Below are 19831 nucleotides of genomic sequence, written 5' to 3'. Positions count from 1 at the left end.
TTGGTCACTTAAACAAATTGTGAATTCCACTTTTAAATTATTCTTGCAATTCTAATTACAGGGTCATTTTTAAAATGACGATTTTGTCCCATAACATTTATAACAAAGATGTTACCTTTTATTATGTCTTGTAAAAAATCTGCCATGACAAAATTATAAAGATATTTCTATTAAAGTTTGGAACAATTTCGCTACTTTAAGAATAACTTAATGACTAAAAGTGATTGTATGTAACAATAATTTAAGGAAAAAGTTTGCTATGTTTTTGTATAATTATTACTTAAAGGACTAAATATATCAATTTTCCATATTTAAAAGTAAGTATTACTTGTGTGAAGCTAACAGGAATTGGTGGATGGAAAACACTTTTAAAGACATCTAGCATCACTTATGAAAATTGACTCTAGATATCTCGCCTCGATTTTCTAAATTTAATGTCCGCTATAATTTTTAGTTTAAAAAAAACCTTGCAACGGCGACTATTTAAAGTGCGATTTAAGTAAGCCACTACAAAGAGGTAAAACAACATATAAGTTGTTTATAGCTAATTAGCTTAAACTAAGATGATCAATTAACAACTCTCATCAGAGCTGTTCGAACTTTGAACTTTGAACTTTGTAGTTACCATGCACGCACCAACTTAGATAAGGCTGTCTCGAGTCGGCTATAATTCATAATTGCTAGATTCGCTTGAGTTGCTGCCTGGATATCCATAGAAAGAGAGAGAGAGAGAGAGAGAGAGAGAGGGGGGTGGGGGGGGGGGGTGAGAGAGAGAGAGAGAGAGAGTAGGGCAAGCTTTGAGTATGGGAGCAGGCAAGCAGGGAGGGATGAAAGGGACATGACAATGGAGGGTTAATGATGATGTTAAATGTGAAAGTTAAAAAAATTTGTTAACAACAAATGATTGGGAATCACTGTTCATGTATAATCTTGATGTCACCCAATCTTTATTATCACCCATATTTCCCCCTCCAATCCATCTCTGCTCCCCCTACAAACTGCTCGGGACATAATTCAATGATCGAAAGGTTGAGCGTGAATATAACCACCCAATAAATACTTTCAAAAGATTTTCAGCCCTAAACAAATTACAATAAACAAACACTCAAATTCAGAATCACTGAGACACATTACATGATTTACATCCTCTCAGAATCATCGAAACAGGGAGTGAGGGGCCCGCAAATTTAGGGTTTAAACCTATACATACATCTAACCTGCATGAAAGCGATGTCACCTCCATCTCCTGCTGCACCTTGGATGCCCACCAAGCAATCTCCCGGGCCTACACCCACATTTATGTGTAACTTCAAATGTTTGCAGCCCCTGGGAAGATCCCACTGCTATCCATATCCACTGAACCATGAACTTGTATATACATACACATATATATATAAGGTGCTGTACGTACGTATAGTACTGTTTTTGTAAGAAGATTAATGATAATTATGTTGTGTATACAGAGCATTAAACAGTAGGTGTGAGATTAAGATAGCAGGCGGTGGGACTATAAAGTGGGAACAACAAAGTTAAGTTGTCATCATCTTTAATGTTGAGAAAGTAGTCATAAAGGAGCAGATTAAGCAGTAATTAAGCTGCAGCTCTCTGATCTGATATACTATACATACCCGGATCAACAGTACGTGTGAATAGTGTCAGCTGCTCTCATCTGAATCTTAAACAACTATTTTTAATCTCTTTAATTAAGAGAGAGAGAGAGATCTTTCAGGGGCATTTTTGTAATTTTCCTACCTCTTTTTTGTTTTTTTGTTTTTTTTTTTTTTTTTTGTTTTTGGGTAAAGAAGGAGACCCGCTGTCATTATTCGATGGTGTACACGGGATAAACTTTACTCATTTGTAACCGTCCATAAACTACACAGAAGAAGTAAATTGTACTATGAAGATTTGACTTGTGCAACGCGCTTGATCATCAGGGTGTCAAAAAGATCAAATCGAACTCGTGACGTTCTAATACATTGACAAAGTCTCAAAATAGTTCCACATTGTTCATCATAGAGTTGCAAATATGATTCATATGCTAAATGAAGCTAAGGAATTAAGTCACGGAAAGCATTCAGTAATAGGTTTTTGTAAGGCCAAGTTGCTAATGCTTGCTTATAGGGATTGTTAGATAGAAAATGAGTGAAATTTCAAAATAATCCTTTAAAAACTTTAATTTAGTATTAGATGTTTTTTTGTGACTTCCGTTAGTAGAAAGACCAACAGCTTGTTTAGTAGAACATAATTGTAATTCTTTGACATACAAAACTGCATTCTTTATTTGTCGGACCACGAAGTATCCTGAACAGACCATAACTATAGAAGGCACATTTAAGCTCGTACAAAATTACATTGTTTTGTTTGAAGGAATTGCAATTCCAATCCCTCAAACTATTGAATTGAAATTCATAGCTCCCCTCCATTCCCCCTCTAATGAATTGTAATTCAGAGAAATGAAAAATGAGTAAATTGACAAAATTGTTGTTGGTTATTATTATTATTACAAAATGATATTTTAGTCTTTATATCACTTTTTCTCTTTTAATTCCCAGTAATTCTATTCTTCCTTAGTCCCTAATAAACAATAGAATTTGAATTTCTATTTTTTTTTCATTTTTTTCTTCGAAATTACAATTCATTTCCCCTTTAATTCATTCCTCCCAACCAAATGTCAACTATTATAACAATAGATAGATTATTATTATTATTATTAAATTGACACTTAAAAATAAAAAAAAATAAAAAATAAAAAAAAATAAAAACTAAATTGCACAAGGTAGAACAATTAAGGGGTCAAAATACGATCTTTTCTTTAATGAAATTTTTGTCAAGGTTATTTTCGTAACTTTACATGATCGGGTTTACGTAACTGGGCTAAACCAACACGGTCGGTAAAAATTAATGGGCCGAGTCAAACAAAACATAGATATCTCCTTATCGGCCTTTTCATAAATGATTGGGCCTCTAGGAATTGCCCAATACCATTATCCCAACAGTCTTAATGGACATTTAGTTTTACGGTGTTAATTTTTGTCTTTAATTTTACTTATTTTTTTAAATATAAAAATTTTCTTTAAAAAATAATTAAATGGAATTAAGTGATATAATACATATTACCACAAAATACATAGTCCTATCACATGTCTTTCGTTGATTCAGTGAAAGGGGAAGAAGAAGAAGAATAATAAACTTTCCCTTAACACTAGTTGGAAATCATCACATAAAAAATAATGATTAAAATGAAAAATTCATATCGTAAATGTCATACAATTAGTATTAACGCCCCAGACAACTCAAATGATCCATCAATCAATCAAAATAACGTTATAAGTTTTGTTTTGTTAGCAGTTACAACGTGTATAGTTTAAATTCTATGAAAGACCAAAAAAAGAAGTATGAATTTGGTCTTGTTGTGGACACTAGTGTATAATCATTTAAAGGCATGTTGACTAGTTGAGACACATTCCAATATTTACCCCATTCACCAGTCTCTAGGGCAAGAGCAATAAATGACCCTTAAATTTGGAGTTTAAACTTATATATATAATTAGTATTATATCATCATTGTATTATGAGAGAATTGAATTTCTCATGAATCTTTTAATTTACAAGAAAGTCCACAACTGCTATCTGAAGATGCGTTTGAGGTGAAATTCACTTGTGATCTCATTCGGCAAATGATTACAATGAAGTAAATCATTTTAAGTTGTCCGGATCCATAGCTGATTAGTTCAAATCAAAAAGGTCAATAGACAATTTCCTTAATAAACCAGATTTAAAACTTCATGATGGAGGGAGGCTTATAAAAATAGGCGTCGTAAAACTCTTAAAATTAATATCATATATCATCATTATATTAGGAGGGAATCTCTCGTTGTTGGTCCATCAAGCTTCTCGTCACGTTAATGTTTCTTAATTAATTAATTAATAATTAATGTTAGACTCATTATTGACAATTAATATTTTACTACTCAAGAATAAGTCAATGAAAGTGATACTCTAGCTGCACTGTATTCTGATTGGTATTACTCCACTTTCAACCAACAACCATGCACACATTCTCACATTAAATTCAATTTGTCAAGCCTTATCATCTAGAAAAATAATATAATAAATTTGTACCTTAATAGATCTACAACCGCTTCTGTCTTAGAGAGAGGTAGAAAAAGTAAATTCTAAAAAAAGTGATATTTTTCACCTTTTCTAAAATTTCCCTCTTACTTTCTTTCTTGGTGTAGCTAATTGGTTAATTTAGTATTTAATTAACAATATGTTATATCAATAAATTCATAATACCCAATAAATATAAGTCATATCATAGAGAAAAAATATTAAGAGAAACTTTGGAGGTGGGCAATGTGAGAGGAGGGTGGGGGGTGGAATAACATTTCCATCCACAAATGCTTGTACTAAGTAGTACTTATAACAATGTCAAATCTATACTTTTCTTTTTGATTATCGGTAAGACTCGAACCTTGCACTTTGTGACTGCTAGCAAAGCAAAATTTATGAATTTGTTTTTAGTTGGTTAACCAATTGAGTTGTGCCCGGGCAGAAGAAAATAATATAATTAATGGTTTTGGCCTGTCTAGTGAGGCCTTTGATATAATCATGCAAACGTTATATCGTGAACCAAGCATGGTCCACATTGCAAGGTGGACCACTGACATACAAGTTCATTTTTAATATATTGTGGGTTCATTTTTAGTAGTTTCAATTCATTACACTTCGATATAAGTTCATTTTTAGTGTACTGTAGATTCATTTTTTTAGGTAAAAACAAAATGCACCTATAGTACACTAAAAATGAACATGCAGTATAACATATATCAATAGTTCACTGTACAATGTAGATCATGGTCCACGATATAATTTACTTTAATCATGAGTTATGAGTAAAATATGAGGTATTTAATTAAAAGGTAGTAACTCAAGTAAAAAGAGTTTGAATCACTTAAGTATGTGGTTACGCCATTAAGGGTTCAAACCAATGTGTATACAACTCGATTAGATTAGTCTTATCTTTAATTTTGAGGTGTGGATTTTATTAAGAAAGATATGTATGCTATTCAGACAATACATGTACCATGTAGCATGTAAAACAATTTATTACAACATAATCAGAAGCAATGAAGAACTAAGTAACCCCTATAAAGAGGAACTAATTAATCAAATTACTTCTCCCTAGATTGTTCCAACAGACCAAAATAGGTTCATTTCGCTCTAATTTACAGGCAACAAAGGCTGGATCAGAGATATGTATAGTATGAAACACCATTAAGAGAAGCATCTTATTTTAACAGACATCCAAATTAAAGTACAATAATAGAAATGAGGAATTATTTATGAAGATTGAAATCACAAAATAAAACATCTAATTCTAACTTATTCATCCATCTTCGTCCTCGCATGGTCGCACGAATGCGAGTTCTTCAGGTGAGAGAGGTCTAAGATGTTGGCTTACACAGACAAGAAATGGTGCATTGCTTTGAGGTGATATGTGATGGTTTACTTGTAGTATGTTGGAGGTGGTGGTGACTCATATTTGTAAGGAGGCGGAGGTGGTGATTTGTAAACGTAAGGTGGGGGTGGTGGTGACTCATACTTGTAAGGTGGGGGAGGGGGTGACTTGTAGACATAAGGAGGAGGTGGTGGTGACTCGTACTTGTAAGGAGGTGGCGGTGGTGATTTATAGACATAAGGAGGAGGTGGAGGTGACTCATACTTGTAAGGTGGTGGTGGTGGTGACTCATATTTGTAAGGTGGGGGTGGTGGTGACTTGTAGAGGTAAGGAGGTGGAGGTGGTGACTCGTATTTGTAAGGTGGAGGGGGTGGTGACTTGTAGACATAAGGTGGTGGCGGTGGCGACTCATACTTGTAAGGAGGTGGTGGTGGTGACTCATATTTGTAAGGTGGAGGTGGTGGTGACTTGTAGAGGTAAGGAGGTGGAGGTGGTGACTCATATTTGTAAGGTGGAGGGGGTGGTGACTTGTAGACATAAGGTGGTGGCGGTGGCGACTCATACTTGTAAGGAGGTGGTGGCGGTGACTCATACTTGTATGGTGGAGGAGGTGGTGACTTGTATTTGTAAGGAGGTGGTGGTGGTGACTCATACTTGTATGGTGGAGGGGGTGGTGACTCATACTTGTAAGGAGGGGGTGGTGGTGATTTATACTTGTAAGGTGGCGGTGGTGGTGATTCATATTTGTATGGTGGAGGTGGTGGTGACTCATACTTGTAAGGAGGTGGTGGTGGTGACTCATACTTGTATGGTGGAGGTGGTGGTGACTCATACTTGTAAGGAGGAGGCGGTGGTGATTCATACTTGTATGGCGGAGGTGGTGGTGACTTATATTTGTAAGGAGGTGGCGGTGGTGACTCATACTTGTATGGTGGAGGTGGTGGTGACTTATATTTGTAAGGAGGTGGTGGTGGTGATTCATACTTGTATGGTGGAGGTGGTGGTGACTCATATTTGTAAGGAGGTGGCGGTGGTGACTCATACTTGTATGGCGGAGGTGGTGGTGACTTATACTTGTATGGTGGAGGTGGTGGTGACTCATACTTGTAAGGAGGAGGGGGTGGTGATTCATACTTGTATGGTGGAGGTGGTGGTGACTTATATTTGTAAGGAGGTGGCGGTGGTGACTCATACTTGTAAGGAGGAGGCGGTGGTGATTCATACTTGTATGGTGGAGGCGGTGGTGACTCATACTTGTAAGGAGGAGGCGGTGGTGATTCATACTTGTATGGAGGAGGTGGTGGTGACTTATATTTGTAAGGAGGTGGTGGTGGTGACTCATACTTGTAAGGAGGGGGCGGTGGTGACTCATACTTGTATGGTGGAGGTGGTGGTGACTTATACTTGTAAGGCGGCGGTGGTGGTGACTCATACTTATAAGGAGGCGGTGGTGGCGACTCATACTTATAAGGAGGCGGCGGTGGTGACTCATACTTGTAAGGAGGCGGAGGAGGTGATTTGTAAACATATGGCGGAGGGGGGGACTTGTACTCGTAAGGCGGCGAATAGGTCTCATCACCATTAACTTTCAAAGCTGCCAAAAGAACCAGTGCAGCCATCACAGCCCATGGCTGTGCTTTCATGATCCTTGCCATGGCAACCAAAGGCAAGATGAGTTATGGTTTTCTTGATTTGGAACTAAAACAAGAAACTCTAAACCTTATATAGATGGTTACCGCCACTTATTTTTGAAGAGTTCAACTTGCCATCATCATCTATTGGTTTACAAATGCAAGTGCCAGCCAGCATTTGATCTATTCTTAACTCTTTTTGCCGTGTGATAAATAATATAATCATATAAATATTTATTTTTCTTTGTGATGATGTATATTCCTTGAATGTTAAAAGTCTACTGGCTTATTATTCTGAAGCATTAATAATGAAATAGCATTGACAATGAAATACGTGGAATTAGTAATTATATATAGACAATCTTTTTTTTAAAAAAAAAATGTTGGAAGAGCCTGTTAAGTGTTAAAAGTCATGAATTACACTTTACCTTTTAAGATAGTCAATTTTTTTACATGTGTGTGACTCATATAAATTGAATGATATACTTCGTCTTAAATTAAAAAAGACTAAACTAATAATTAGAGTACACATTCATGTTTTATATTATATTATGCTCAACAACAAGATTTGTATTTAAGACAAATCAAACGCATTTGACACAAATCCACAAGTTGTAGTTGGTGAGGCATGTTTACAATAAAGTCTTGGCATTTAGTTGGTTAGGTTAATACATTTTTGTTTTTGAAGAAGTTTACCAAGTTCATGATTCTAGAGATATGTGAGGACGTCTAATTGTATTTCATTTTTTTTTTAATTATTTTGTTTTAACACTTGTCTATCTTCAAATGCTCCACCGCTGTTAAATTTTTTAATAGCAATTTCAACTTAATTACCAAATAAAGTATACTTGATAATTGCAAGTGGTGACAATATAGTATCATTTATAGAAGGTAAATATTGTTAGGGGTGCTCAATCATACACTGTCATGCTGCAATAAAAATTACTTGTTGACAGTAGCATATTTGATATCCCAACAACCATGTTAAATGTGTCATTTTCTATTCAGGCCATTTTTTCTACAGTTAGCCTAGCTTGGAGACAATTTCTTTCCAAATTAGATATTGAAATTTTTTTGCTTGCTTGGTAGCTCAACTGGGTACAGAGGTAAAATTTGTCACAAGAGATCAATTATCAAGTCTCGTCAGTAATAGTGTGGAAGCAACCTCTCAAAATGTGCGGGGCTCCTTGTGCGTAGGCACAATAAGCAAAAATATAACCTCTTTTGATCAGTTAAGTTACCATAATTTACCCCACATGGGATGGACTATTCCACCTTTTATCACAAAATATTGAAATTTTCACCAAGACTATTCTTAAATTTCTTTCAAATTGATTCGATTCAAGTGTCTTACCTAAAATTGTTTAAACTCAATTTATTATCTTAGTTTTAAGTTTTAAACTCGACTTGATTCGTCTAAGGAAATTACTGACAATTATCATACCTAAGCCATTGACTTTCTGAGTTATACCCAAATTTTTAAGGAAAATGTTTAGTTTTTTTTTTTTTAAATGTCAATCAATTAATTAATCTAAGAGGTTAATATATATATATATATATATATATATATATATATATATATATATATATATATATTTATTTATTTATTTATTTATTTATTTATTTATTTATTGAGAATCAATTCACACACTCATTATTGTTTTATGTGCATAAATATGCAAAATCCATCTCCTTATGAGAATTGGATCCACTTTGATCCAACTTAAATTGTTGATGGATCTCACCTATCATTTTTATGCCAAGTTTTTAACAATGCATTTCTCTTTTGAAAGCAAAGAATAGTGAATGGAAAATTGGAGAAATAAAAAATCTAAGATTTGAAATAAATGAAACTTTAGATGGCTTTCGGAGGTTAGGTTCTTAGATTATATGCATTCCTAGCATACTTTTTCATTTTCAAATCCTATTGTTATTTGCAATTCACCACTATTGTGTCTACATCCCTTAATTCTAACTCACTTTCAAAATATAATATAACTAATAATAATAAAATACTTTTTTTTAAAAAAAAAAAAAAAAAAAAAAAAAAAAAAAAGACAAAGCTGACAAAAACCAATAAAAAAAAAAAAAAAAAGACAAAGCTGACAAAAACCAATAAAAAGCTGCCAAAAACAATGTTTGCAAAGCTTGTAAAATTCGCAAACCTTATAAATCATTATTTTAATAAAATAATAAATAAATACATATTATAATTTGACATGGCCATTTGCATCCTTTTCAATGGTGCAAATGGTAGCCCACATGACAGTGGTCTAGTGAATGAACAGTTGCATTTAAAATTTTCTTCCAACAATAAGGTAAGGATTTGAATCTTAATTACCATAGACAATTTAGAAATAAGTTCCACCAATTCGATATGGGGTTGGGGTTGGACTACCCTTCTGGTGTGCATAAAAGTACCCCACCACAAACAATCTAGAAATGAGATTCATCAATTTGATATGGGGTAAGAGTTGGGGTTACGTTGAACTCCCCTTCTAGTACGCAAAAGGGTAGAGTTTAGTAAGACTCGAAACTAAGCAGGCTTGATTTTCCTTCTCATTAGCAAAACCAAGAAATGGTCTTATGAGGATGGATTAACCCAAGTCAAGACCTAAAACAACTCTCCTTGTTGTTTATACAAGTCTTCATCACTTAATTATAGACCTTTTCTAAAATGCAATGTGCAGATCATACATATATCTTTGTTTACTTTTCTTAAAATGGTCTTAATGTGCATTAAAAATACTTGGAAATATTTATATAATGATGTGTTACGGCACGCAATAACAGCATAACCATCACTTTCTTTTACCTCTTCTCTGGGAAGCCTATGACCTTTTCTGCATTTCTTTGGTGAGTATATATGCTTTGTCATTGCAGTGATTTATTCAATCAGCACTTAAATCTATGAATTGAGTTCAAGCAATTAACCTATCATAAACTTGTAGTGCCTAAAAATTCATTGTTGAGCCTTAAGTGTTCGATGAATTGCCTCAACGAAATCTGACGAACATCTTCAATGTCGATCAGGCTAATCACATCAAACTCTAAGCAAAAATTCCAATTTAGGGAGAATACATATAATCGAAGGAAATTCATCGTAAGATGTACCTTAAGATGCCGCACATATTTCCAGAATTTATTTTTTTGCGACGATGAGACTTCGTCTTCTGATCCTCGATGATCGCAGACTGTAGAGAAGAGGGAAAAGGTCATACACATCCCGTCATCTTCCTCGGCGACGATGGCGTGGCCAATTGGCCGTCTTCCATGGTCTAACTATTTGTTTAGGTTATTGCCATTGACCCATTATTATTGTTGCCGGAGATGGAAGACATCAAATGAAGTTCTGGCGGCGGCGTTTTCTAGTGTTTAATTGTACAACAAGTCACAGAATAGCTGTTATATTAATTTTGAAAATAGAATTGTAATTTTACCATAAGGTTCTAGTAATAACTACTTAGTTGCTAATCTCCAAATAATACTTTGTTTTATTTTTACTTATACTGTGTTTGCAAGACTTTTGGCTCTCTTTTTTTTGACAATTTTGTACTTTTTTAAAAATTAAATTTAATCTAAAGCTTTTTTTTTTTTTGGTTGAAACTTCAAACATAATATTATTAACTTAAGAAATATGAAATACAAGAAAGAATTAAGGATGACAATGAAATAGGACAGGTCGGGAGTGGGGGTGCATGTCCCCACCGTGATTTCTTGCCTCGTTTTTGAATAAAAACTAGCGTGCAAAAGATGGTTGCAAAAATTTCTCGCCGCCGCAAGATCCTGGAGGTTTCACCGGCTGCTTTGGTAACCGACAACCAAACAACAACAATGGTGGTTATTGTTTTGTGCTTTGAGACCACAAATCTATTTTTTTCCTATTTTTTATATTTGGCTGGGACCATAGAACAATCTATTTGAAGGTAAAAAAATAGGGTAGAAAGAGGAAGGAGATGAATATATTCTAAATGTTAGGGAGGAGTCAAATCTAGGGTTTACTTTTGTACAAGAATGGGTACTGTATTATACACAATACACATTAAATTAACTCTTAAAATATGTAAAGAAACCGTATGCTACCAGTAATGATAATTCTTTTTAAAATTGCTATGCACTAGACCGTTTTTCCTAAAGTCGGACTCCACCAGCACGGTTTTCCCTGCTACGGAACATCACTCCATGAATCGTATCCACCCCCATATTATGCACCCTCGACATAATCACCCTAATTAAACAAACTAACGAAGGGTCATTGGTTAACCATGCATCCTATGAATAAAACATTCAATTATTGTGTCAAAGCATGACCTAAATACGACATATTATTTGAGAGAGAACATGTTCTATATTCATATATATATATATATATATATATATATATATATATATATATGTATGTATGTATGTATCAAGGTGCCATGATGCCTAAAAGCCATAATATAATCTTCAACATGTGTCTTTTTCATAGTTTATAGATCAATTAAGATTTGTCATGAGCAACGAAAACCAAATTAATAGAGAGATTCAGAAATTTAATAGAGAAATATAATAATGTAAAAGTTTAATATTGAAACTTTTTTTGAAATATTCATGATTCTTTATATTTGTTCTATATTTTCTCAAACATTTTCAGTTTAAAGAATCTAAATTTTCACCACCGGGGTTTGAATCTATGACCATCCAATTAAAATGGTAATCAGGATGACATCACACTATATGGTAGATGGCAATATTAAAACTTAATATTGCAGAAATTTAATACAAATATAAAGAGATTTGAAAGGACACTATTTCAATAATACAACCCGCATACGAAAAATTTAAGAATGGAGCATTCAAGGGTGACAAACGTGTTAAGACAATCCATTTCAACCAAAATATGTTGCCAGTAATCCTCATTAAACGATTATAAAGCTTCCTTAGTTGTTAATGCTTCCGCTATGTGAGGATCATCAAGACATTGCAAATGGCCATTTTTGATAGCCAAAAAATCACCATTACTAGAAAAGCAAAACCACACCAAAGAAAGCATGCCTTTGGTCTATGAACACAGTACATCAGCATCAACCCGACACAACATCCTAAAAAACATATGCCTAATGGACTGATTCCAATGGTTGGGTCGGGCCGGGGATGGAGGGTCTCGCCCATCAAATTCTAGCCTTCCACTAGATTGCAGGCTAAAGCTTTTACATCATTATTCACACTGAATTGCTTGTTGTTTCATATTTTATCATTACGGGCTTTCCAATCGCCCAAATTAAAGCACAACAATCACCTTTTTCTTATCATCCTCATCCCCAGAAGCAATGATGAATTTAAAATAAGTTGAGGTTATAGAAATGTAGAAAAAATAATAGTGAATTACAAATAGTATAATAATATTATAGTAATACTGTTTAAAAAAAGTAAGAGAGTATTAGAGATACAAATAGCCTTATGTAGAAACTTATTCTCCTTCAAGCAATCAAACATGGACAATGAAAAACAAAGAAAAAAAAAAAACAAAAACAAAAAGGAGAGTTAAAAGAAAGATATTTTTTTTTCTTCTTATCAACTTTTTGGTATGAGGGAAGATATTATTTCTTCAAAGAAAACACGTGAAATTGTTATAATGTGATTTTATAATTCAATTTCTCATTATTGCTTCCAAACAATTAAAAGTGATACTACATCCTAAAAACGTGAAATGAGATTGTTATAATATGGGAACAATTTCAGTCAAATTGATCAGACATTAATTTGGTAATCAAAATGTTTTAAATTTAATTTTCTATAAGAATCCTTACAATGCACTCTCGAGTAGTCACTAGATTCCTGACAACACATTATCGAGTAGTAACTGACTTTTCCTATAAATTAAAAATTGTTATAATATGAAGAAAATGCAACCTTAATACTGTATTCATTAAATAACAAATTTGTGTAACGGTCAGAAAGCCAGTCGGAAGGTAACGGTCATCTCAGCTCCCTCCATACGACCATAACATACAACGTTGCCACTCACGTGATTCGCCTCTCTCTCTCTCTCTCTCTCTCCAACATTTCCCTGATATATAACAATATTACTCTGTAATCTGCACAAAATAACGAAGTTTTGATCTGTAAAGTTTCAACAATGGAGGTTGCTGTAATCGACTGGAAGAACTTAGATTCCAGGTTTGTGAAAGACGATCTCTTCGAAAACTTCAATGCTCCTCAATGGGTCGATTTCTCCGCCCCCGACGACGCCGCCGCCGTCGACGACGAAGCTTGGTTCTGCCGCCCCGGTAACCTCTCCGGCGAACACTTCTATACACTTGTTTAAGCAATTATATACTCATTCTTTACTTCCCCTTTTAATTTCTTGTGCAGATTGCAATCACCCGAAGACAGTAGAAGACTTTTACAATGCAGCAGTAACGCCTACCTTAGAGGTTTATATTTTTCTTGCTGTTCATTGCCTCTTTGGTTTTCGACGAAATGCCCAAATGAATAACTTTAACTTAGATTTCTTGTTTTGATTTCACTCCATAGAAGATTTAAGAATCTGAACTCTTTCACTTCTCAATTGGTGAAAGATCACATCTTGATGCCAAGGAGTGTGGGTTTGGGGTTTGGGGGTAGATTAACTCTAGTTTTCTGCATTTTTTTCTTTTTATTAGCAATTATAAGAGAATTCATCATAATGTTGACATACAGGCAAACTTGTTTTCTTTTGGCCCTTTTGAGAGATGAATTCTAACATTTTTCTCCAAATTTTATGTTTTAAAGCATCGAAGAACAGCCAGTGTTTCTGAGATTCCTCCACTCAGGGAGAGAAATAGAAGGTAATAAATAGCAAATGCCCTATTTTTATGCAGGGTATTTTATTACATTTAAGCAGAAGAAAAAGTTAGAGAATCTAAAATGCAATTTCACTTGCAGTTTCAGGGATGCCAGCTTGAAAAATAAAGGGCAAGTTCTTCAACCTGTAATGTCATTGAACAAAGATGCGAAATCTAATAGGATGGTTGTGGTTGGGGATAGTGAGAATCAGAACCCTAACTTCATGACCCCTCCTCCTCGGTTAAAAGCTAAGGTCCTCAAAGAGGCAATCAAATCGAGCATGGAGAGGGAGGCGGTGGAAGAGAACTCCTTGTATAGGGAACAAACACGGCGGTTGAGGAGTACCCTATCTGCAAGAAATCTGTTTGGCGGTGGTGGTTTGATGAACAAGGTCTCGGAGTTTTGCAACGAGTTGAAGAAATTGGCTTCGAGGGCTAGGGAGAAAGAGAGAGCTGAGAACGAGAATGTGGAAAGGACTCCTACAATGGTGAATAAACAGAAGGTTAAACCACATTTTGGTGATGAAATAGAAGGCTTGGATGAGAAACAAAAGGAGAGGAAACCATTGCTCGAGTTGAGCAAAGAGAAGCAGACAAAGAAGCTGTAAACTCTTTTCCCTTCTCTTCACTGCATAGTTTCATCTTTGGTTTGATTCTTGAAAAGCTACCATGATCGAACTTTTTCTGGTCTTAGTACAAGTCTAACGTGTCGTTAATCATCTGAGCAGAAGAAAGGCCGATGCAGAAAACACCCCAATCAGAGTAGACGTGAAGAACATCAAACGCAATTTAGACGAGAGCTTGATGCAGATCCGGACTTCTCCTCCAACTCCTCAATGTTTTTCAGCTACCAAGGGCAGCACTCCTCATAACGCTCCTCGTTCTAAACCCCAAGTATGCATTCATTTCAAATCAAAATCTTTCTTTCATCAACTTGTCAAGTAGACTTAAATGCAGCAACCCAGAATTAAAAACTTACACCCCCCTCAGTTCCCAAGATTCCAATAAATCGATGAACATGTATACACTTAAGAAAGCTTTACGATGCTACGATAGATGAATGTTGTTGCTACCTAACATAAACAGAGTAAATTTTGTCGATAAAATGATTGTAGGAAAGAGGAATCCTGCAAGAGCTTAGACAAGGTAGCAGCAAAGATGGATCTGGGAAGAAGAGCAACAACCATGGAGGACATGTTTCTTCTATGCTCACAGAAAGGGAAGGCAGAGGCCTAGATGTCCTCTGGTTCTTAAAGCCATGCACACTCTCAAGCTAAAATGTGTTAATAATATTATCTATTCTTTTCATTCTTTCATTCTTTTCTGTATTAAAAATACCCAATTCTTGTTTTATACAACTGTTACTAAAATTGTCGGCAATTAGATCCTCATATGAGTTGTAATTTGAACATTATTTTGTACTCAAGATCTCTGTTATGAAATAAAATTCTTAATCGGACGATCAAGATTCTGTTGACCCTTGTTTCTTTTGTTAAGGAAAAAGAGAAAACAACCTCAACAAGACAGCGACAGCTTTGTTTGTCTTATTTAACTTTGCCACTTCAACCATACAAATATCTACAAGTAGACCATAACGACAACCCCATAAATGTCTAATGGTGACGTTCCTCTTATCAACTAGTACTTCGACCAACATGTACATTACTCCCCCGTTTAACCATTTCCCTATAGAGTTTTTTGCACTTTTAGTCCCACGACTATAGTGACACTGGCAGAATTGATCCACGACTTTTGAACCTTGCAATTTTAGTCCACGACTATTGTTTTTTTGCAAAAATGGTCCTTCCAGCCACTTTTCCGTCAAAATTTCACCGGAAAAAAAAATTCTCTATTTTTAGTCGGGTTAAAATTGACATTTTACTTATCTCAAAAAATTAAAAGAAAAAAATTGATATTTGACTACATACAATATTACTGGGCTACATACTACTGCCCTAGGCAGCGGAGTACATGTACCACTCCAATGCTGCTGCCGGATAACCCAACTAGCCCGGGGAATGCCACGGCCGCTCAGCCGCTTACTGACAGCCCTACCTACTCCAGGAACTTCGCCGCCTGGGGCAGTAGTATGTAGCCCAGTAATATTGTATGTAGTCAAATATCAATTTTTTTCTTTTAATTTTTTTAGATAAGTAAAATGTCAATTTTAACCCGGCTAAAAATAGAGAATTTTTTTTTTCCGGTGAAATTTTGACGGAAAAGTGGCCGAAAGGACCATTTTTGCAAAAAAACAATAGTCGTGGACTAAAATTGCAAGGTTCAAAAGTCGTGGATCAATTCTGCCAGTGTCACTATAGTCGTGGGACTAAAAGTGCAAAAAACTCTTTCCCTATACATACCAAATTCGACTATTAACTACTCCAAACCAGTTTGATTTGGTAACTACAAAGATTCTAAATATTTATCTCGCTATGAGAGCTATCTATTTGTCTTTGTGCTTATTTGCTAGTTAGAGTCACAAGACAAACTTCACATAAAACGCAATTTCAAGTAGCAGGAGAGTACACTAATTTTCATTAGTATAGTAATTTTGTGCGATAGGCTCAAACTCTAAGGTGCAAGAATCATACTTCCTTTCCAAACATACCTTTTTTTTGGATGATGAAAGAAATCTACAAACATTGGGTAACTCCGTTATTGTATAATAACTCGTAAATCACAATAAAGACAAATTGTATTAATGGGCCTACTCTTTTTATCACTCTCTTATCTCGCCAACTTGGGGTGTGTTTAAGGAGAAGGGACTCATCCATCTTTAATCAAAGGTTAAGGGTTCAATCATTGACTTTGGGTATAGAGCAATCTTAAATCTTCAGACTAACTGTGCTACTAAAAAGATATGTCAATAATTCAACGAAATGATTAGTCACTTTCCGACGGTAGAAACTTGGGTATATCCAAAAAAAAAAAAAAAAAAAAAAAAAAAAAAAAAAAAAGGGGAAAAAAAACTATCTTATCTCGCCGTCACAATTTGCTTATCTATTTAATGATTAATTTAGATTAAAATTTTAGTTATATTTTAGTATCAGAGAATTTACATTATTTTCACTTGATCATGAATGGTTGGATATAGGCGCAAGATCTTTACACTTTTATTACAGTCTGCATATAAAAGTGCCAGCTTTAAAGCTCATAATTTGTACAAATACAAGGTATTAAAAAAAAAACATTATTTTGCTAATTCAACATAGTCAAACTCAAATCCTGCCGAGATCAGACACAGTCCATCGCATTCAAACATTAAAATTCACGAAAATTCAAGAAAGCTCAAATGGGATCAAATTTCTGCATAGAAGAACATAGCAGAAGTACTGGAACCTGATAAGCCCTTTTATTCCTGCTCTTTATTTACATCATCATTAATTTTTCCGAACCAACAATCACAAGAAAAGAAAAGTGAAAAACCCAGATGAAATCGAGGCTTCCCATGATTAAACTCTGAGGGAGAAGAACAATTTACAGGCTACAGAGGGTGGAGTTTTCCTAGGTTGAAGATCCCAGAGAAACAGAGAGAATCACCTGGTGGTGTTGCAGAGCATACAGTTCAAGATCCTGAGCCAGGCATGGCGGAAACGGGGATAAACCCGGCCGGTGTAAGAGCTGGACTCCCTCCAGAGATCTTCCATGGACTCCATGAACAGGTTGAGCCTTCTTATGGGAGGGACGTAGAGAGTCAACGGCACGGCCGAGAACGCCATGGCAAATAACAACTGCAGCATCTTCACCCTTTTCACTTCGAGTTTACTGGAAGAAGATGATGAAAGAAGAGGTCGGAAATTGGAATCTTGCTTGCTGATAGGCGCCCAGAAAATGTTTGGGTTTTCTTGTAAATTGTGATGAAGAAGTTGAGAAGGAGTTAAGGATTTTTTTTGTTTTCTGAATTGTTTATATATCCCTGAGCCTGACTGGTGGGTCTTCAATTTTGGGAAGAAGATAAGACTTTTCTGTTCATGCCCAAATTGCTCCTCTGCACTGTGGTTTGTCTTTTTTTTAATACCTGCACTGTGGCTTGTTTATCAAAAGAATTTAAAAAAAAAAAAAAAAAAAAAAAAAAAAAAAAAAAGAACTTGCTCTTCAACCATGAAGTGATACACCAATTAACATTTAATTTTATTTTTAGCGAAAAGAGTATACTTGATAATTTAGGGTAATAATTGAGCGAAACACAAAAGTCTGGGACGATATTAGGTCACCAAAGTTGTTTAGGACGAAATTGAGAAAAATCACTATAGTCGAGGACGATTTTGGGTATTATATATATATATATATATATATATATATATATGCAAATGTAATACTAATTAAAAATAAAATATTTGTTACTTATAAAAAAATGTAATATTTTTTAGGACAAATGTAATACTTTTATATTTTTATGTAAAAGTATTACATTTTCTCTTTATAAGTAAAAGTATTACATTTGTCTTAAAAAGTATTACGTTTTTCCTTATAAGTAACAAATACTTTATTTATAATTAGTATTACATTTGCTAGTATAAGTATTACATTTCATCCTAACTCAATCTGTTTCACAGATAATAATCCGTGAGACGATCTCACACAAATTTTTGTATATAAAATTTGGTTAAACTAAAATTGATCATGTTTGGTAAATTGTTGTTAGCTAATAATTGTTAGTTGTTAGCTGATTAGGTTAATTAGATGGTATAACTAGTTGATAACATTAGTTGATTGTAAAAAAGTGTTTGGTAAATTAACTGTTAGTTGTTAACTGTTTAGTATAATTTCTTTTTTCAAAAAATTAATTGAAAAAGTTGCTTTGAACACCTTTTTAAATTTTAGCATTTTTAAGTTACAAAAAATTAATTAATCAAACACTTATATTAAATTTTTAATCAAGTTAAATAATTAATAATAATCAAATAAATTAAAATTAGTTGATAAACTAACTATTTTACCAAACAATGCGAATATATTATTTTTGAATTAAAGTAGAACTGTATTCGTTGCACGAAAATTGCAAGCCATTTAGAAGCCGCGGCGCAGCCGGGATTGCTTACTATGGATGCTTTGGTTCTTTGCATCACTGCTAATATTCCAACTATGCCCATTGTTTGCACTCTCTGCTTTCCCATTCCACCACAACTTTACACCTAATATCTTTATCCTTAGAAAATGGGTTTTTAAATTGGTTACCGATAACTTTATTAATTATAAAATACGTACACTTTATGAAGATTTTGTATCATAATTTTGTACAAGAAATCTCGTAAGATGTACTCTATGTTAACTAAAAGCTTAAATTAATAATTGAATTGTACATTTATTATTTATATATTATTATATGTTGAACAGTGAAATTTTCGTACTGATTTTGTACACATATTCAATTGTTGTGATTATAATATCTTCTCGTACCCAAAATCGGGGTTTCAAATAGTGCCAAACATGTATGATGGATTTGTGATTTGAATGTAGGGATGAACACGGTTTTATATCAATTTTGAACTATCCATTTCTTATTTCTGAGGCTCGAAACCATCACCTCCCATATAGGGGAGCAACTTGATATCATTAGACCATAAGATCCTTTCGTCACTTAAATTCATTATTACTAAATATTTGGTTTTGATTTAAATATTCGAACCACACACACATCTCTATCTTTAGTCGAAAACATACATATCCTATTTACTATTTTTTTTTTTTGTTTGGTACAAATTACTCCGTATTTGTTTTGTATTTTTAAACAATTTTTAATAATTTTAACACTTTTTTAAATATATAAAATTTATATACTAACAGTAAACAAAACATCACAAAAAATTGAATTGTAAATAATTGTAATCAAGTATTATACTATTATTAATTGAATTAACCCGGCACATAAAACGAAATAGTATATTATAACCAATGTTATATGCGAAGAAATGAACAAACAAAAAAAA

General features: G+C 34.1%; 2 protein-coding genes across 3 annotated transcripts; one reads left to right on the top strand and one right to left on the bottom strand.

The window, feature by feature from the left end:
- Positions 1–5066: 5066 nt before the first annotated feature.
- LOC109181307 (extensin-2) lies at positions 5067–7192 on the bottom strand. 2 transcript variants are annotated; one of them, XM_019331065.1, is made up of 2 exons: positions 5599–7192; positions 5067–5568 (listed from the first exon to the last, which is right to left on the bottom strand). In XM_019331065.1, exons 1-2 carry the CDS (start codon positions 7114–7116, stop codon positions 5509–5511), a joined length of 1578 nt encoding a protein of 525 aa, XP_019186610.1. In that variant the 5' UTR covers positions 7117–7192; the 3' UTR covers positions 5067–5508. The 2 variants fall into 2 exon arrangements, with proteins under 2 accessions (XP_019186610.1, XP_019186604.1); XM_019331059.1 differs by having other exon boundaries at positions 5067–6966; positions 6997–7187.
- Positions 7193–12965: 5773 nt separating this feature from the next.
- Positions 12966–15281, top strand: LOC109181294. The gene is made up of 6 exons (XM_019331047.1): positions 12966–13364; positions 13450–13511; positions 13849–13904; positions 14002–14505; positions 14630–14795; positions 15017–15281. Exons 1-6 carry the CDS (start codon positions 13214–13216, stop codon positions 15176–15178), a joined length of 1101 nt encoding a protein of 366 aa, XP_019186592.1. The 5' UTR covers positions 12966–13213; the 3' UTR covers positions 15179–15281.
- Positions 15282–19831: the final 4550 nt, after the last annotated feature.

The sequence above is a fragment of the Ipomoea nil genome, unplaced genomic scaffold (genome assembly GCF_001879475.1).
Source record: "Ipomoea nil cultivar Tokyo-kokei standard unplaced genomic scaffold, Asagao_1.1 scaffold0188, whole genome shotgun sequence".
NCBI classification, from domain to species: domain Eukaryota; kingdom Viridiplantae; phylum Streptophyta; class Magnoliopsida; order Solanales; family Convolvulaceae; genus Ipomoea; species Ipomoea nil.
This window is presented reverse-complemented; position numbering and strand designations above follow the sequence as displayed.